The sequence below is a fragment of the Cherax quadricarinatus genome, chromosome 45 (genome assembly GCF_038502225.1).
Source record: "Cherax quadricarinatus isolate ZL_2023a chromosome 45, ASM3850222v1, whole genome shotgun sequence".
NCBI lineage: Eukaryota > Metazoa > Arthropoda > Malacostraca > Decapoda > Parastacidae > Cherax > Cherax quadricarinatus.
The window spans coordinates 10951780-10967569 of NC_091336.1; the positions used below are offsets into that span (position 1 = coordinate 10951780).

The 15790-nt window shown below is 41.3% G+C and overlaps 1 protein-coding gene across 1 annotated transcript in view; it reads left to right on the forward strand.

Annotated features, from left to right (window-relative positions):
• Positions 1-4374: 4374 nt before the first annotated feature.
• Glyp (glycogen phosphorylase) overlaps positions 4375-15790 on the forward strand; it is a 61815-nt gene continuing 50399 nt past the window's right edge. The window contains exon 1 of the mRNA XM_053785200.2: positions 4375-4672. Within this exon, the coding sequence (XP_053641175.1) occupies positions 4430-4672 (243 nt within the window). The 5' untranslated portion in view covers positions 4375-4429. The remainder of the gene's footprint in view (positions 4673-15790) is intronic.

A 15790-nucleotide genomic window follows, 5' to 3' on the forward strand; every position in this document is an offset into this window, starting at 1 on the left:
TGACATTCAGAGGGCATCTCTCTATCTTTCAGATTGAGCCAGGTCTCTGTTATAGCAATAATGTCTATGTTTCCTGCACTTGCAATTAATCTTAGCTCATCTATCTTATTTCTAACACTCCTGCTATTAGTATAGTAAACCTTAAGGGAGCTAGTCCCTTGCTGCCCTCTGCTGTCCCCCTTTGTTTGCTGACCTGTTCTATTGTCTTTATTTATAACTTCATGCTGAATGCCTTTTATACATTTACTGTTTCCAACCCTAGTGTTGCAACCTGCTTGTTTCCCACACACACCCATACCTCTATCTTCCATCAGTTTAAAATCATAGGCATTTCACCAATGGCCTTCTCAATCGAGTCTGCAAGTGCTACCACCCCTGCCCCAGAGAGATGAACCCCATCCCTTGCATACATATCATGTTTGCCATAAAAGTTGTTCCAGTTGTCAATGAATGGGATTGCAAGTTCCTTGCAGTATCTGTCTAGCCAGCAATTTACACCAATTGCCCTAGACAACCATTCATTTCCTACTCCCCTTCTAGGCAAGATGCTACATATGATTGGGATCCCTCCCTTAGACTTAATGAAATCTATAGCTGACCTGTACTTATCTAGCAGCTCTTCTCTCCTACCCTTCCCAATATCATTTCCACCAGCACTGAGACAGATAATGGGCTTGTTCCCATTACCTGACATGATATTATCCAGTCTGTTGACAATGTCCCCAACACCAGCTCCAGGGAAGCACACTCTATCTCTCATCTTCTTATTCCTATTACAAAAAGCACGATCAACATATCTTACCTGAGAGTCACCAACCACAAGAATGCGCTTACCTTCATTAGCAGGGGCAGTAGTACCCTTACCTTCACTGGCCACTGAAGTACATTCATCCTGGAGAACAGAGAAGCGATTTCCTACCTTCAGATCTGCACTCTTAACTTTCCTTACTCTGATGCGCCTCCCATTACTGTGAACAACTCGCCACTTGTAGCAGGTGCTGGGCTGCACCTCACTGCTGGTAGCCGTTGCTACCACCCCACCAACAGCCTCCTCACAGTGAGAGACAGACTGCACCTCACTGCTAGAAGCCTCATTCCCCACATCTCCAACCACCTCACACTCTCTCCCAGGCCCATTGAGGTGGACCTTCAGCCTCCTAATCTCCTCCTGGAGAAGCAAGACCTCCTCCTTCAACTCTCCAACCTCAGCTTTTAAAACACTGTAGAAGCAAGCCATGCTTTGTAACCGTCCACGCTAATCCCCAAGCAGCTCAGGGTCTGTGACCTCACGTGACGACTGACCACTGAACACTTCAAGAATCCAACAGTGCCACAATCACATCTGCAAGGAAGCTGATAGGATGGATAATGAGAACATTTAAGACAAGAGATGCCAAGCCAATGATGATCCTTTTTAAAATCACTTGTTCTCTCTAGGCTGGAATATTGTTGTACAATAACATCTCCATTCAAGGCAGGTGAAACTGCAGATCTAGAGAATGTACAGAGAACTTTTGCTGCACATATAAGTTCCATCAAGGTGGAAATAAATGGTATAAAATACCGACACAATGGAAATATGAACACATATGCAGTATAATGTGATCCTTTATTGACAACGTTTCGCCCACACAGTGAGTTTTTTCAAGTCATTAAAGTGCTTTTTCCAAACTCCACTATCCTCGTCATTTCATCAGAGACTGCAGATGACGGGCATTAAACATCTTCAACACATCCAGAGAAGACACTGCCGAGAAGGGATACATAGTCCTCCCCACCAACTCCATTGCCAAACACGTTTCCAACATCTTTTCCAATACCTCATTCCAAGTATCTACCTCCACAACCACGACCATCAAGGACATTACCAGTAATAGACAGGACAAACTTCCATCTTCTGCAGGGGTATACATAAGCCCTTGTAATGACTGCAGCAAATTATTCGTGGGCGAAACATCAAGAGACCTCCAAACACGTATTTCAGAACACCAGTACACAAGCAGGTCTGACGATACAAGGAATGCCTGTGTACAACACCGTGATTCACACAACCATTTAATAAACTACAGAAACTCAAGACTTATCGACACAGAAGACAACACTCAATACCGAAGAATCTTGGAATCATCGCTTATCTCTATATCCAACAACTTCAACCAGAACAATGGCTTCTATAACATAGATGAACCACTTGCCAAAAAAACTTCTTCATCGCTATCCCACATAAGAACATAGGAATGGATTAACACTGCAGAAGGTCTACTCACATACTTATCAAATCTCCCTTCCAAGCTACCCAAGATTTTAGACTTTATAACCCCACTCGGTAGATCATCAGATGCAGCATTCTCCACCTGACCCAGCATTCTGAACCTGACTATAAATACTCACGTACCTTCCACCCCAGGTAGATCTGTTTGTGACTTGAAAAAGCTCACTGTGTGGGCGAAACGTCGTCAATAAAGGATCACATTATACTGCATATGTGTTTATATTTCCAAGTTCCATCGAACATCTTAACTACTGGGAACGCCTGGAAGCACTTGACTTGTACTCAGTGGAGCGCAGGCGAGAGAGATACGTGATAATCTACACCTGGAAGATCCTGGAGGGACTGGTCCCTAATCTGCACACATAAGTCACTCCCTACGAAAGCAAGACTTGGCAGGCGATGCAACATACCCCCAGTGAAAAGTAGGGGCGCCATTAGTACACTAAGAGAAAACACAATAAGTGTCCGGGGCCCAAGACTGTTCAACAGCCTCTCACCAGCCATAAGGGGATTTTTTTTTATATTTTATTTAAAACATGACATTACAAAATTATAATATATAAAACTCATGTAGGGCTATAAAATTAACACAATCCTACCTACAGCTAACATTACACACCACACTTACAACTCCGTGTGGGTACAATAAGGGGAATTACCAATAGACCCTTGGCTGCCTTCAAAAGGGAGCTGGAGGGATACATCAAGTCAGTACCGGATCAGCCGGGCTGTGGTTCGCACGTTGTGCTACGTGCGGCCAGCAGTAACAACCTCGTTGATAAGGCCCTGATCCACCGGGATGCTTGGTCATGGACCGGGCCGCGGGGGCGTTGATCCCCGGATTAGCCTCCAGGTAGGTAGATGTATGATAATTGTACCTGTGTGAACATGTGCCTAAATAAACTTACTACTTAACATATCACTGGTGCGAGCACTATGGCGGGACGGGTGACAAAACAGAATATGGGTGAAGGTGGGGGAGGGGCTGCTGGCTTGATGGCAAGAACATGGCATCAGTGAACGGCCGCTGACTTACTACGAGATAAATTTTCAGGCGATCCTAGTGAACTATTACATTAATTGTGTATAACGAGACGAATATAATATTAGCGTCTGTAGACATAATGAATCACCTTTTCTTTGCTTTCCTATTCTTGGGAATTTAGGTGCACTTCTAAAAATAATATATAAATAAATCTTTATTTCTACAAAATACATGATACAACTGACAGAGACCTAGTTGACACTTCTGGCATAATTTATGCTAATGATATCAACTGGTTATGCAGAGCATTTCAGGCAGTCTAGGTTAATCTTGTCCCCCGGGATGCGACCCACTGCAGTCGACTAACACCCAGGTACTTACTGATAGGTGAACAAGGGCAGTAGGTGTGAGCAAACATGCCCAACCTTTCACCCGTCCTGGGGATCGATCCCAAACCCTTAGTGTGTGAGCTAAGGATTTCATAAGGTCGTTTAAACTGTAAAACGTGATATATCTTCCCTGAGTATGATAAAACACACCCAAGTTAAAACTCATGAAGGGTCATTTTAACGTTGACATGAATTTCAACTGATCTCGGTGACATGATCATATTATTGTTTAGGTCTAATTAAGTGGAAATCTTTAAATTACATCAAGTGTACAGAATAAAGATGAAATACAGGAAAATGTCTATTGTATATAAAAAGTGAAAATGTTTGTACATAATTGGGTTAGTTAACTATCAGTGTTAACTTGAAAAAATGAGGCTTAGCTTTATATTACCCTAACAAAGTCAAAAGCTAGTTGCACCCATCGCTAAAATTAGATTCTGGGGGAAGAGCATATCATTCAAACGACCTTCTCAAAGTCATTCATATTCTATGCCACTATACGCGACTCATATTTCATAACACCAAAATTTTTAAATGTAAAACTAGCAATCGATTAAGTGAAACTTCATATGAAACGCCAGATCATGAAAGTAATCTATAAAGGTTATATGAAGGTCACAGCCTTCATTTATTGGAATATTTGAGTGTGTGCCTTTAAACCTGGCGGTGCGTGAGACGCATGCGCGTTGTGTGACCTTGGAGTGTCCATGAGAGCAGTGTTAAGTCGCGTCGTCTGCTAACTGCTGCTAGTGGACGGCTACACTTGGTGAAAGCAGCATCATGACCACTCCCCAGACCGATCTCGAAAAAAGGAAGCAGATCTCCGTCAGGGGGATCGCCCAAGTTGAAAATGTTGCCAATGTCAAGAAGACCTTTAATCGCCATCTGCATTACACGCTGGTAAAAGACAGAAATGTAGCCACTCCCCGTGATTACTACTTTACCCTGGCCCATACAGTCAGAGATCACCTCACCTCAAGATGGATCAGAACTCAGCAGCACTACTATGAGAAGGATCCTAAGGTGAGATAAATTTACCTTAATATTCACGACATATTACTGCTTTGGCTGCACTGCTCTCTGGCTTAATTGATGACATGCCGGCTTAGAACATCCACTCTGGGTTATTTGTGCATCTACAGGAGATATACCTGAACAATGCAAAAAAAAAAAAATACCAAATTAATGAAAAAGATGCATTTGGAAACTTCTTGACTCGATTTAACTTTATTAATGCTGTTTGGCATCGCCACTTGATCAGATATAACATCTTACAATATTTAAATGCTTTTAATGTTCCCTGTTACAAAAATGATGTATGTAGTTACTTAATAATTATGAAGCTTGTTTTATGCTGGCGTTTCCTAATAAATAATATGTTGGAGTAAGTAAGGCAGTGGTAATATCAGCTTGGGTCAGGGTGCCAAGCTTTCTCCGTACCATGTTTGCCTAAGGCGTGGCTACTAATATTAGTAAGTTTTTATTTAGGCTTTGGATACATAAGACGTTTTTTTTTACAATGATCTTGAAGGTACACTTTTTACAGTAATCTTGAGGGTACACAAAAATTACATTACAGTATATATAATCAACGTAGGATAACCCAATAAAGTCAATTGATTTATTTAAATTTCCTTCATATATCATCCTACATAGGCATTACTTTCCAAAGAAATAGTTTATATTTATATAATTTCTTATAGAATAAAGCTATTGTAAATATGTGACATGTACAGATTAACGGAAATAAGTCACTAAGTTTTCTGGGTTATCCTAGGTAATTTATACATGTTACCAGGTATGATCATTATACTCGTGTGTACCTGTACCTAGTAAATACTTAATATACATAAATTTGTATTTCAAATCACTTGTTCTCTCTAGGCTGGAATATTACTGCACATTAACATTTTCGTTCAAAGCAGGTGAAATTGTAGATCTTGAGAATGTACAGAGAACCTTTACTGCACATACAAGTTCCATCAAACACCTGTCAACTACTGGGAACGCTTGGGAGCACTTGTACTTGTTGGAACACAGGCGAGAGGGAGATAGCATAATCTACACTTGGAAAATCCTAGAAGGAATGGTCCCGAATCTGCGCACAGAAATCACTCCCTGCGAAAGTAAGACTGGGCAGGCTGTGCAAAATACCCCCAATGAAAAGTAGGGGCGCCATTGGTGCACTAAGAGAAAAAACACCTCAAGTGTCCGGGGCCCAAGATTTCAACAGCCTCCCACCATGCATAAGGGGAATTACCAGTAGGCCCCTGGCTGCCTTCAAGAGGGATCTGGACAGATAGTTGGTATCGGATCAGCCGGACTGTGGTTCGTACGTTAGACTACGTACGGCCAGCAATAACAGCCTGGTTGATGAGGCCCTGATGAGGACCCCAATGGAAATAAGTCACTCTTGACTTTTTTGGGTTATCGTAGATTCTCTACACATATGCTGCTATGTATGATAATCTATGTAACTGTATTTGTGTATACTTGAATAAACTTACTAATCCACCGGGAGGCCTGGTCGTGGACCTGGCTGCGGGGGCTTTGATCCCTGGAATACCCTCCAGGTAGATATCATCGATCCTCCATAAGGGCCCAGTGTCGGGACATCGTTTGATAACCACCGTGATGAATTCATGAATGAAATAATTACAAATGATCTGTATTTAGGGACCCCAATGGAAATAAGCTCCATTGTTTCACTTTATTGTTATCCGAGGTTAAATATACATGTGCTATATTGTGTGTTCCTCAACATCTGTGCGTCCTGAAGTTTACTTGATTTCGGAGATCAACGTCCCCGCGGTCCGGTCCCAGACTAGGCCCTCTGTTGGACTTCCTGATGACCCAGGCTGTTGGTGTTAGTCTCACGCGGTCCATCGTATGCACCACAGCCGGGCTGAACAGGAACTGATGAGCTTGTCAAGTTTCTTAAATACAGTTTCTGTTAGTAATTTCCCATGTATAAGAAGGGAGGGTGATGAATATTATTGGTCCGTTCACATTAAGACTTGTAAAAATGTATTATGTGATTAAAGTTTAAATTAAACTTGCTAGTATCATAGCACGTAAATATAGTAATTGGAGATCTACAAAAGTAACATGTTATGAGGACTTAATACTAACTCAGTTATTCCAATAGGCGGCCCTATTTAGTTTTCTTCATTAAAGATTTTAATGCATATTTCAATATCCACAGAGGAAAGGGAGAAGATAGTTCATTTTAGTTCAGTATGTGCTGTCTGTAGATGAATGGTTCAGAGAACCGACATATCATGTGCTGTCTGGTTGAAAGTGAATCGAGGTTAAGATAATTCTGTGCAGTCATTTTCCTTCACACCACTCGGATAGCTGAATTTCTTTTCCCGGCGGTATAAATGCTCACTGTATTAAATATAATGTTTAAACGCCTATTTCCTCAAGTGCAATGTATCAAGGCATGCCCAGTCATGTCCGAATTTCCAGATACGGAACTATTAATGTAAGTACACTGTAATAGGGTAAAATTACCTATAGATACTTGGTCTATGAGCAGTGATTTGGAACAGATATGTAAGTAAAGTAAATGCTTTGTTTAGCTAGCATTCTTAAACTTTTTTTTAGTTAACATCAAGTACACCGGTACCTTTTACCTAACACTTGAATACTCCCAGCAGGTACTGGAGTTTTCTTACACAGGATGTGACACTTCAGCAGGACTGGGTTTTCTAACACATTTTCCCGGGATGTGACCCAGAGCAGTAGACTAATTCACAGGTACTTCAAATTTACTGCTAGTTAGACAGAGGCAGTAGGAAACTGGCCATATGTTGATTCATGCTAGGGAATCGAACCCGGGACCTTGCGTTTGTAAATCGAATGCTCTTACCAATCCAAAAGGAGAGAAAAGGCATACTAAGGGAAATAATTAAGGTCCTTGTATTAGTGATTAAGGTTCAGTGGTCAGTGGTCACGAGAGGTCACAGGGCCTGAGCTGCTTTGGGGAGTAATATGGAGGGTTACAAAGCCATGGCTTGCTTCTGCAGTCTCAAAATCTGAAGTTAGTGTGTTGAAGGAGGAGGTCCTACTTCTCCAGGAGGAAATTGGGAGACTGAAGGTTCACCTCAATGAGTTTGGCAGTGAGTGTGAGGTGGTTGAGGGGAATGAGGCTACCAGCAGTGAGGTGGAGTCCAGCAACTGCTACAAGTGGCTAGTGGTTCCCAGTAATGGGAGGAGCATCAAAATAAGGAAAGTTAAGAGAGATTTGAAGGTAGGAAATCGCTTCTCTGTTCTTCAGGATGAGTGTACTTCAGTGGTCAGTGAAGGTAAAGGTACTACTTCCCCTACTAATAGAGGAAAGCGAATTTTTGTGGTTGGTGACTCGCAGGTAAGATATATGGACCGTGCTTTCTGTAATAGGAATAAGGTGTGTGCTTCCCTGGAGCTGGTGTTGTTGACATAGTCAACAGGTTGGATAATATCATGTCTGGTAATGGGAACAAGCCCATTATCTGTCTGTGCTGGTGGAAATGATATCGGGAAGGGTAGGAGAGAAGAGCTGCTAGATAAGTACAGGTCGGCTATAGATTTAATTAGGTCTAAGGGAGGGGTCCCAATCAAATGTACCATCTTGCCTAGAAGGGGAGTTGACAATGAACGGTTGTCTAGGGCAATTGGTGTAAATTGCTGGCTAGACAGATACTGTAAGGAACTTGCAATCCCATTCATTGATAACTGGGACAACTTTTATGGCAAACATGATATGAATGCAAGGGATGGCGTACATCTCTGAGGCAGGGGTGGTAGCATTTGCCAACTCGATCGAGAGGGCCATTGCTGACATGTCTAGGATTTTAAATTGATAGAGGTACGGGTGTGTGTGTGTGGGAAACAGCCATGTTGCAACACCAGGGTTGAAAACAGTAAATGTTTAAAAAATATTCATTATAAAGTTACAAATAAAGACAATGGATCAGGTCAGCAAACAGACAGCAGAGGGCAGCAAGAGACTAGTTCCTTTAAAGTCTACTATACTAATAGCAGGAGTGTAAGAAATAAGATAGATGAGCTAAGATTAATTGTAAGTGCAAGAAGCATAGATATTATTGCTATAAGAGACCTGGCTCAGTCTGAAAGATAGAGAAATGCCTTCTGAATGCCACATACAAGGCTGTCAATTATTCCACACTGATAGGGTCAACAGGAAGGGTGGTGGAGTAGCGACGTATGTCAGACAATTTAAATTGTTCTGTTAGCCAAGATATAAAATTAGAAGCATCAGCCACTGAATCTGTTTTGGTTACATTATTATTATTATAATCAAGGGGGAAGCGCTAAACCCGGAGGATTATACAGCGCCTGGGGGGGGGGGACGTGGAAGGCATTCAGGCTTAATTCGGGGAACTGGAGCACAGATCCAATTCCCTAAATCAAGAGCCCCTCACCAACATCAAGGAGCCTTCCTTGAGGGGTGTTTTGGTTACAGCTTCTCGAGGGTCATGAAAAACTAATCTTGGGGGTGATTTACAGGCCCGCAAACCTTGATAGGGAGTGCAGTAAACTTCTATGGGACGAAATTCATAAGGCATCTACATATGAAAATGTAGTGCTAATGGGAGATTTTAACTTTAGACAAATTGACTGGAGCAGTTTGACAGGAAATTTGGAGTCAGGTGACTTTCTTGATACAATTCAGGATTGTTTTTTAAAACAGTCTGTGACAGAACCAACTAGAGGAAATAACCTGCTTGACTTGGTTCTTGCCATCAGGGAATTGCTAATTAATCTTGAGGTTAATGATTAGCTTGGGGAAAATGATCACAAATCACTGTTTTAATATATCATGGAATTACCCTAATAATGGCAATCAAGTGTCTGTCCCCCGACTTCTGCTTGGCTGATTTTATAGGACAGAAATTACCTGGGTGGGCTGAATTGGAATGACCTGACTGTGGGTCAGGTAGGTGGTGATGATTGCCGATATGACATTTTTTAGATCATAGTTCTAGCTGCTCAGACAACTTATGTTCCAAATAGGGAAATCAGATTAAACAAAAATGATCCTAAATGGATAAACAATAGATTAAAACATCACATTAGTCAAAAGGGAGGCATATATAGGCGAATCAAAAGAGGAAAGGAGCAGTTAAGAAATAAGTATATTTAGAGAAATAAAAAGGGAATAAGAAAAGCAAAAAGAGATGATGAGGTTAAAGTTGCAAGATAATCGAAGACTAGCCTTAAAAGGATTCTTTCAGGTATGCAGGGACAAGATAGGCCCACTCGAAAGTTACTCGGGTCAGCTCACGGACAGTGATGAGGAAATGTGTTTTTACACACAGGAAGATACTAGCGATATTCCAGAAATAATAAATTATGTAGAACAGGATGATAAACTATGCACGATTAAGGTCACAAGTGACATGGTCATTAGACAAATAGATAAATTAAAACCAAACAAATCCCCAGGCCCTGAAAAACTGTATGCAAGGGTTCTAAAGGAATGTAAAGAGGAGCTTAGCACACCTTTGGCTAATCTTTTCAACATATCACTACAAACTGGCATAGTGCCAGATAAGTGGAAAATTGCAAATGTGATACCTATTTTCAAAGCAGGTAACAGGTGCTTAGCTTCAAATTATAGACCAGTAAGCCTAACTTCCATAGTGGGAAAATTTATGGAATCGTTAATTGCCAAGGCAATTCATAGCCATCTTGAAAAGCATAAATTAATCAACGAATCTCGGTAGGGTTTTACAAAAGGACATTCCTGCCTTGCGAATTTACTAACTTTTTTCACTAAGGTATTTGAGTAGGTAGATCATGGTAATGAATATGATAGTGTATATGGACTTCAGTAAGGCTTCTGATAGTCCCACATCAGAGACTATTGAGGAAAATTAAGGCACACGGAATAGGAGAATTTTTTTCCTGGATAGAGGCATGGTGGACAAATAGGCAGCAGAGAGTTTGCATAAATGGGGAGAAATCAGAGTGGGGAAGCGTCATGTGTTCCACAGGGGTCAGTGTTGGGGCCCCTTGTTCACAATCTACATAAACGACATAGATGAGGGAACAGATAGCAACATAAGCAAGTTTGCCAATGACGCCAAAATAGGCTGTCCAATTCATTCTGACGAGGACATTACAGCATTCCAGTTAGATTGGAATAGGCTGATGCCGTGGTCGGAGAATTAGCAGATGCAGTTTAATATAAACAAATGCGAAGTTCTAAACACTGGACAGGAAACTAACCATGCCACATGTAAACCAAATAATGTAGATCTTAATATTACTGATCGCGAAAAGAATTTGGGAGTTCTGGTTAGCAGTAATCTAAAACCAAGACAACAGTGCAATACAGCAAACGGAATCCTTGGCTTCATATCAAGAAGCATGAATAATAGGAGTCCTCAGGTTGTTCTTAAACTCTATATATCCTTGGTTAGGCCTCATCTAGATTATGCTGCACAGTTTTGGTCACTGTTACATAATGGATATAAATGCACTGGAAAACGTACAAAGGAGAATGACAAAGTTGATCCCATGTATCAGAAATCTTCTATATGAGAATAGACTAAGGGCCCTGAATCTGCACTCTCTAGAAAGGCGTAGAATTAGGGGGGGTATCATTGAGGTATATAAATGGAAAACAGGAATAAATAAAGGGGATGTAAATAGCATACTAAAAATATCTAGCCTAGACAGGACTCGCAGCAATGGTTTTAAGTTGGAAAAATTCAGATACAGGAAGAATATGGGAAAGCACTGGTTTGGTAATAGAGTTGTGGACGAGTGGAACAAACTCCCAAGTACAGTTATGTAGTTTTAAAAATAGGTGTAGTTTTAAAAAAATAGGTTAGATAAATACACGAGTGAGTGCGGGTGGGTGTGAGTTGGACCTGACTAGCTTGTGCTGGTAGATAAGACACATAGGCAACATTATTCCGAAACGTTTCGCCTACACAGTAGGCTTCTTCAGTCGAGTACAGAAAGTAGGCGGGAGCAGTAGAGATGTGAAGACGATGTAATCAGCCCATCACCCTTGAAGTCGTAGAATGAGCTTGTGCTACTAGGTCAGATGCCGTGCTCCTTCCTTAAGTGAATATGACCTGACCTGAGTAGGTTAGGGCATTGGCTTAAGCCGGTAGGAGGCTTAGACCTGCCTCGCATGGGCCAGTAGGCCTGCCTCAGTGTTCCTTCTTCCTCAGGGTTCAAATGAGTGTATTTGCTGTCACTTCCGGAGACGGCACTGACAGCATGAGCTGTAAGCATCGAAGGAAAAAAGTTCTTTAAATACAGGGGAGGGATGGGATGATAGTGATGTTAGTTGCGGACAGAGGGATATGTGATGAAGCAAGAAAAGGAGGTTAGGTAAGACACATATGCAACAGTTAGGTATCTTTATTATGAAACGTTTCGCCTACACAGTAGGCTTCTTCAGTCAAGTACAGAAAAGTTGATAGAAGCAGAAGATACTTGAAGACGATGTAATCAGTCCATCACCCTTAAAGTTTTGAGGTGGTCAGTCCCTCAGTCTGGAGAAGAGCATTGTTCCATAGTATGAAACAATATGGAGAAGAAGTGACAGGATGGAGCTTTTATAGCGGCAGGAGGTGAGACGTAGGCCACTAGGAGAGGTAAGAACTCAGATGTTGAAAGGTTAGGTCCCTCTCAAACCCAGCCCCTCTCACTAGTGGAAGTTGTCGAAGTTGATAGCAGGTCTGTACCAAGATACCCTTGTGTTGCAGTGTCTGACAGATTGAACATTAAAATGGTATAAAATACCGACAGGTTGTTAGGTAAGACACATATGCAACAGTTAGGTATCTTTATTATGAAACGTTTCGCCTACACAGTAGGCTTCTTCAGTCAAGTACAGAAAAGTTGATAGAAGCAGAAGATACTTGAAGACGATGTAATCAGTCCATCACCCTTAAAGTTTTGAGGTGGTCAGTCCCTCATAATAAAGATACCTAACTGTTGCATATGTGTCTTACCTAACAACCTGTCGGTATTTTATACCATTTTAATGTTCAAGAAAAGGAGGGTTGTACAGGATAATGGCTGGTATAAATAAGACGATAAAATTAAATAATACATCCACTTTAAAAGCACATAAAAAATTCAATGTAATTATAAAAGTGATTATCAAATGAGACTGCTTATAGGGAATATATTCATTACAAAAATTATTTTTTCCATGCCTTCGACAAGTGACCATGGCGTAATAGCGCACAAAATGCGTGCTAAAGGAATAACAGGAAAAGTCGGTCGATGGATCTATAATTTCCTCACTAACAGAACACAGAGTAGTCGTCAACAGAGTAAAGTCCGAGGCAGCTACGGTGAAAAGCTCTGTTCCACAAGGCACAGTACTCGCTCCCATATTGTTCCTCATCCTCATATCCGACATAGACAAGGATGTCAGCCACAGCACCGTGACTTCCTTTGCAGATGACACCCGAATCTGCATGACAGTGTCTTCCATTGCAGACACTGCAAGGCTCCAGGCAGACATCAACCAAATCTTTCAGTGGGCTGCAGAAAACAATATGAAGTTCAACGATGAGAAATTTCAATTACTCAGATATGGTAAATATGAGGAAATTAAATCTTCATCAGAGTACAAAACAAATTCTGGCCACAAAATAGAGCGAAACACCAACGTCAAAGACCTGGGAGTGATTATGTCGGAGGATCTCGCCTTCAAGGACCATAACATTGTATCAATCTCATCTGCTAGAAAAATGACAGGATGGATAATGAGAACCTTCAAAACTAGGGAGGCCAAGCCCATGATGACATTCTTCAGGTCACTTGTTCTATCTAGGCTGGAATATTGCTGCACACTAACAGCAACCTTTCAAGGCAGGTGAAATTGCCGACCTAGAAAATGTACAGAGAACTTTCACGGCGCGCATAACGGAGATAAAACACCTCAATTACTGGGAGCGCTTGAGGTTCCTAAACCTGTATTCCCTGGAACGCAGGAGGGAGAGATACATGATTATATACACCTGGAAAATCCTAGAGGGACTAGTACCGAACTTGCACACGAAAATCACTCACTACGAAAGCAAAAGACTTGGCAGACGATGCATCATCCCCTCAATGAAAAGCAGGGGTGTCACTAGCACGTTAAGAGACCATACAATAAGTGTCAGGGGCCCGAGACTGTTCAACTGCCTCCCAGCACACATAGGGGGATTACCAACAGACCCCTGGCAGTCTTCAAGCTGGCACTGGACAAGCACCTAAAGTCAGTTCCTGATCAGCCGGGCTGTGGCTCGTACGTTGGTTTGCGTGCAGCCAGCAGCAACAGCCTGGTTGATCAGGCTCTGATCCACCAGGAGGCCTGGTCACAGACCGGGCCGCGGGGGCGTTGACCCCCGGAACTCTCTCCAGGTAAACTCCAGGTAAACTAAACTCGTGCGAGTCGTTCATCAAGGGCTGGTGAAGATTCAATCCTTCGTCCTCTAATAGCGAAAAATGCTACCCAACTCCTACGTCGTTGCTTTATTACAGATACACAACGAAATAAACATTTCTTGTACAAATTATTATTTTGAGAGATATTGGCGAAAATATTTCATTAATTTTGGTTGCGTCTGAGCCAGTCGACACTTGTCGCGTGCCCACCGAATGCAACCGAAGATGATGGGGGAAATAGGCTTAAGTTATATTAAGTTGCGTTAGGTGGGTTCGTTAGGTTTGGTTACTTTTTTTTGTTTACCACTTGCACAACCACCCCGACAGCAAAATCAATTTAATATTTTTCAGTTCAAATTACTTAATGGGCGAAATCGGCCGAGTAGCGGCCGTATATATTACTGTATTTATACATCTTTCTCTAAATATTTTAATCTTTTCTCCCCTCCCCCTCCCGTCTTCTCTCCCCGGTCTCCCTCTACAGTCCTTTTTTTTCTCCTTTCCCCTTTCTTCTTTGCTCTCTGCTTTGACGATGGCTTATTTCTGTATACAAGTGTATATACTAAAATAGTGTTGGTGTTCCTCCTGTATGGCGCCGGGTTGTCAGACAAGATGGAAAGTGTAGTAGATGAGTGATGAGTACTGATGTTGGCCACTTTATCTTCAGAAGCTGATCTCGCAGCGATAACTGCTGTGGTGTATAGTTCATCCCAGGGAGGTTAGATGCAGGGAAGGAATGACTATGTGGAAAATTGCATTTATCTGAATGTAACTAATTATGTACATAACAGTAAATAATAACAAAGATAATTATTATTTATCGATGTTATATAGACAAGTAGGAATTTGGGACACCTAGGTCGCAAAAAATGTCCCCCTTCGATACCTACCACTGTCATAACCACAAGTTGCTCTGGACCTATTAATTAAATGAAATATACATACATCAGGAATACTGGTAAATATATAAATTTGTGGACTGTATATTAAAAATAATAAATGGTTATATATACACACAATTACATAACAGAAGGAAAATATATCTTAATATCACTCACCAATTTGACTGGAGATTAATGTGTATCATACTCAGAAAACCTCACTCTAACTAAATCTATGAAAATAATGCTGGCCAGAATTACACACAAATCTAGAGAGCTTATCTGAGGTTCCTGGAGCTGTCTTGTTCAGTCGTCTGATATCTCAAGTTATGCAGGAATGCACATCCACCAATTTCGCCTCCTATTTGAGAGGTGTCAACACAATTTTAACCTCTAGAGCACAAAAAATTCTTCCCAGTACACCAACGTTTGTACAAAATTCAAAACCAAGATGGCGAGTCAACCCACCCCCCAGCCGCAGGTTTCCCATCTTCGATAACATACTTCTTTTAAAAATACAATATAGGGCATCTATTTACCTATAAATTACTAAATTTCTGGAAAATATATACAGTATTTTCCACAGACTACTACAGCCCCGCTTCACCTTGGGATGCAGGGAAGACATGGATGCTGTTGTCCTTGCACTAAGTCAGGGAGAATAAAGAAACATCTAGGTAAATCGCGCACACAGTAAAGATGCAGCCAGGAAATAATGTCCACTGTGGAAAATTGTATTTAGCTGAATGTATCATTATGTACATAACAGTAAATGAACAAAGATAATTATTATTTATCAGTTAGACAAGTAGGAATTTGGGACACCTAGGTCGCAAAAAATGTC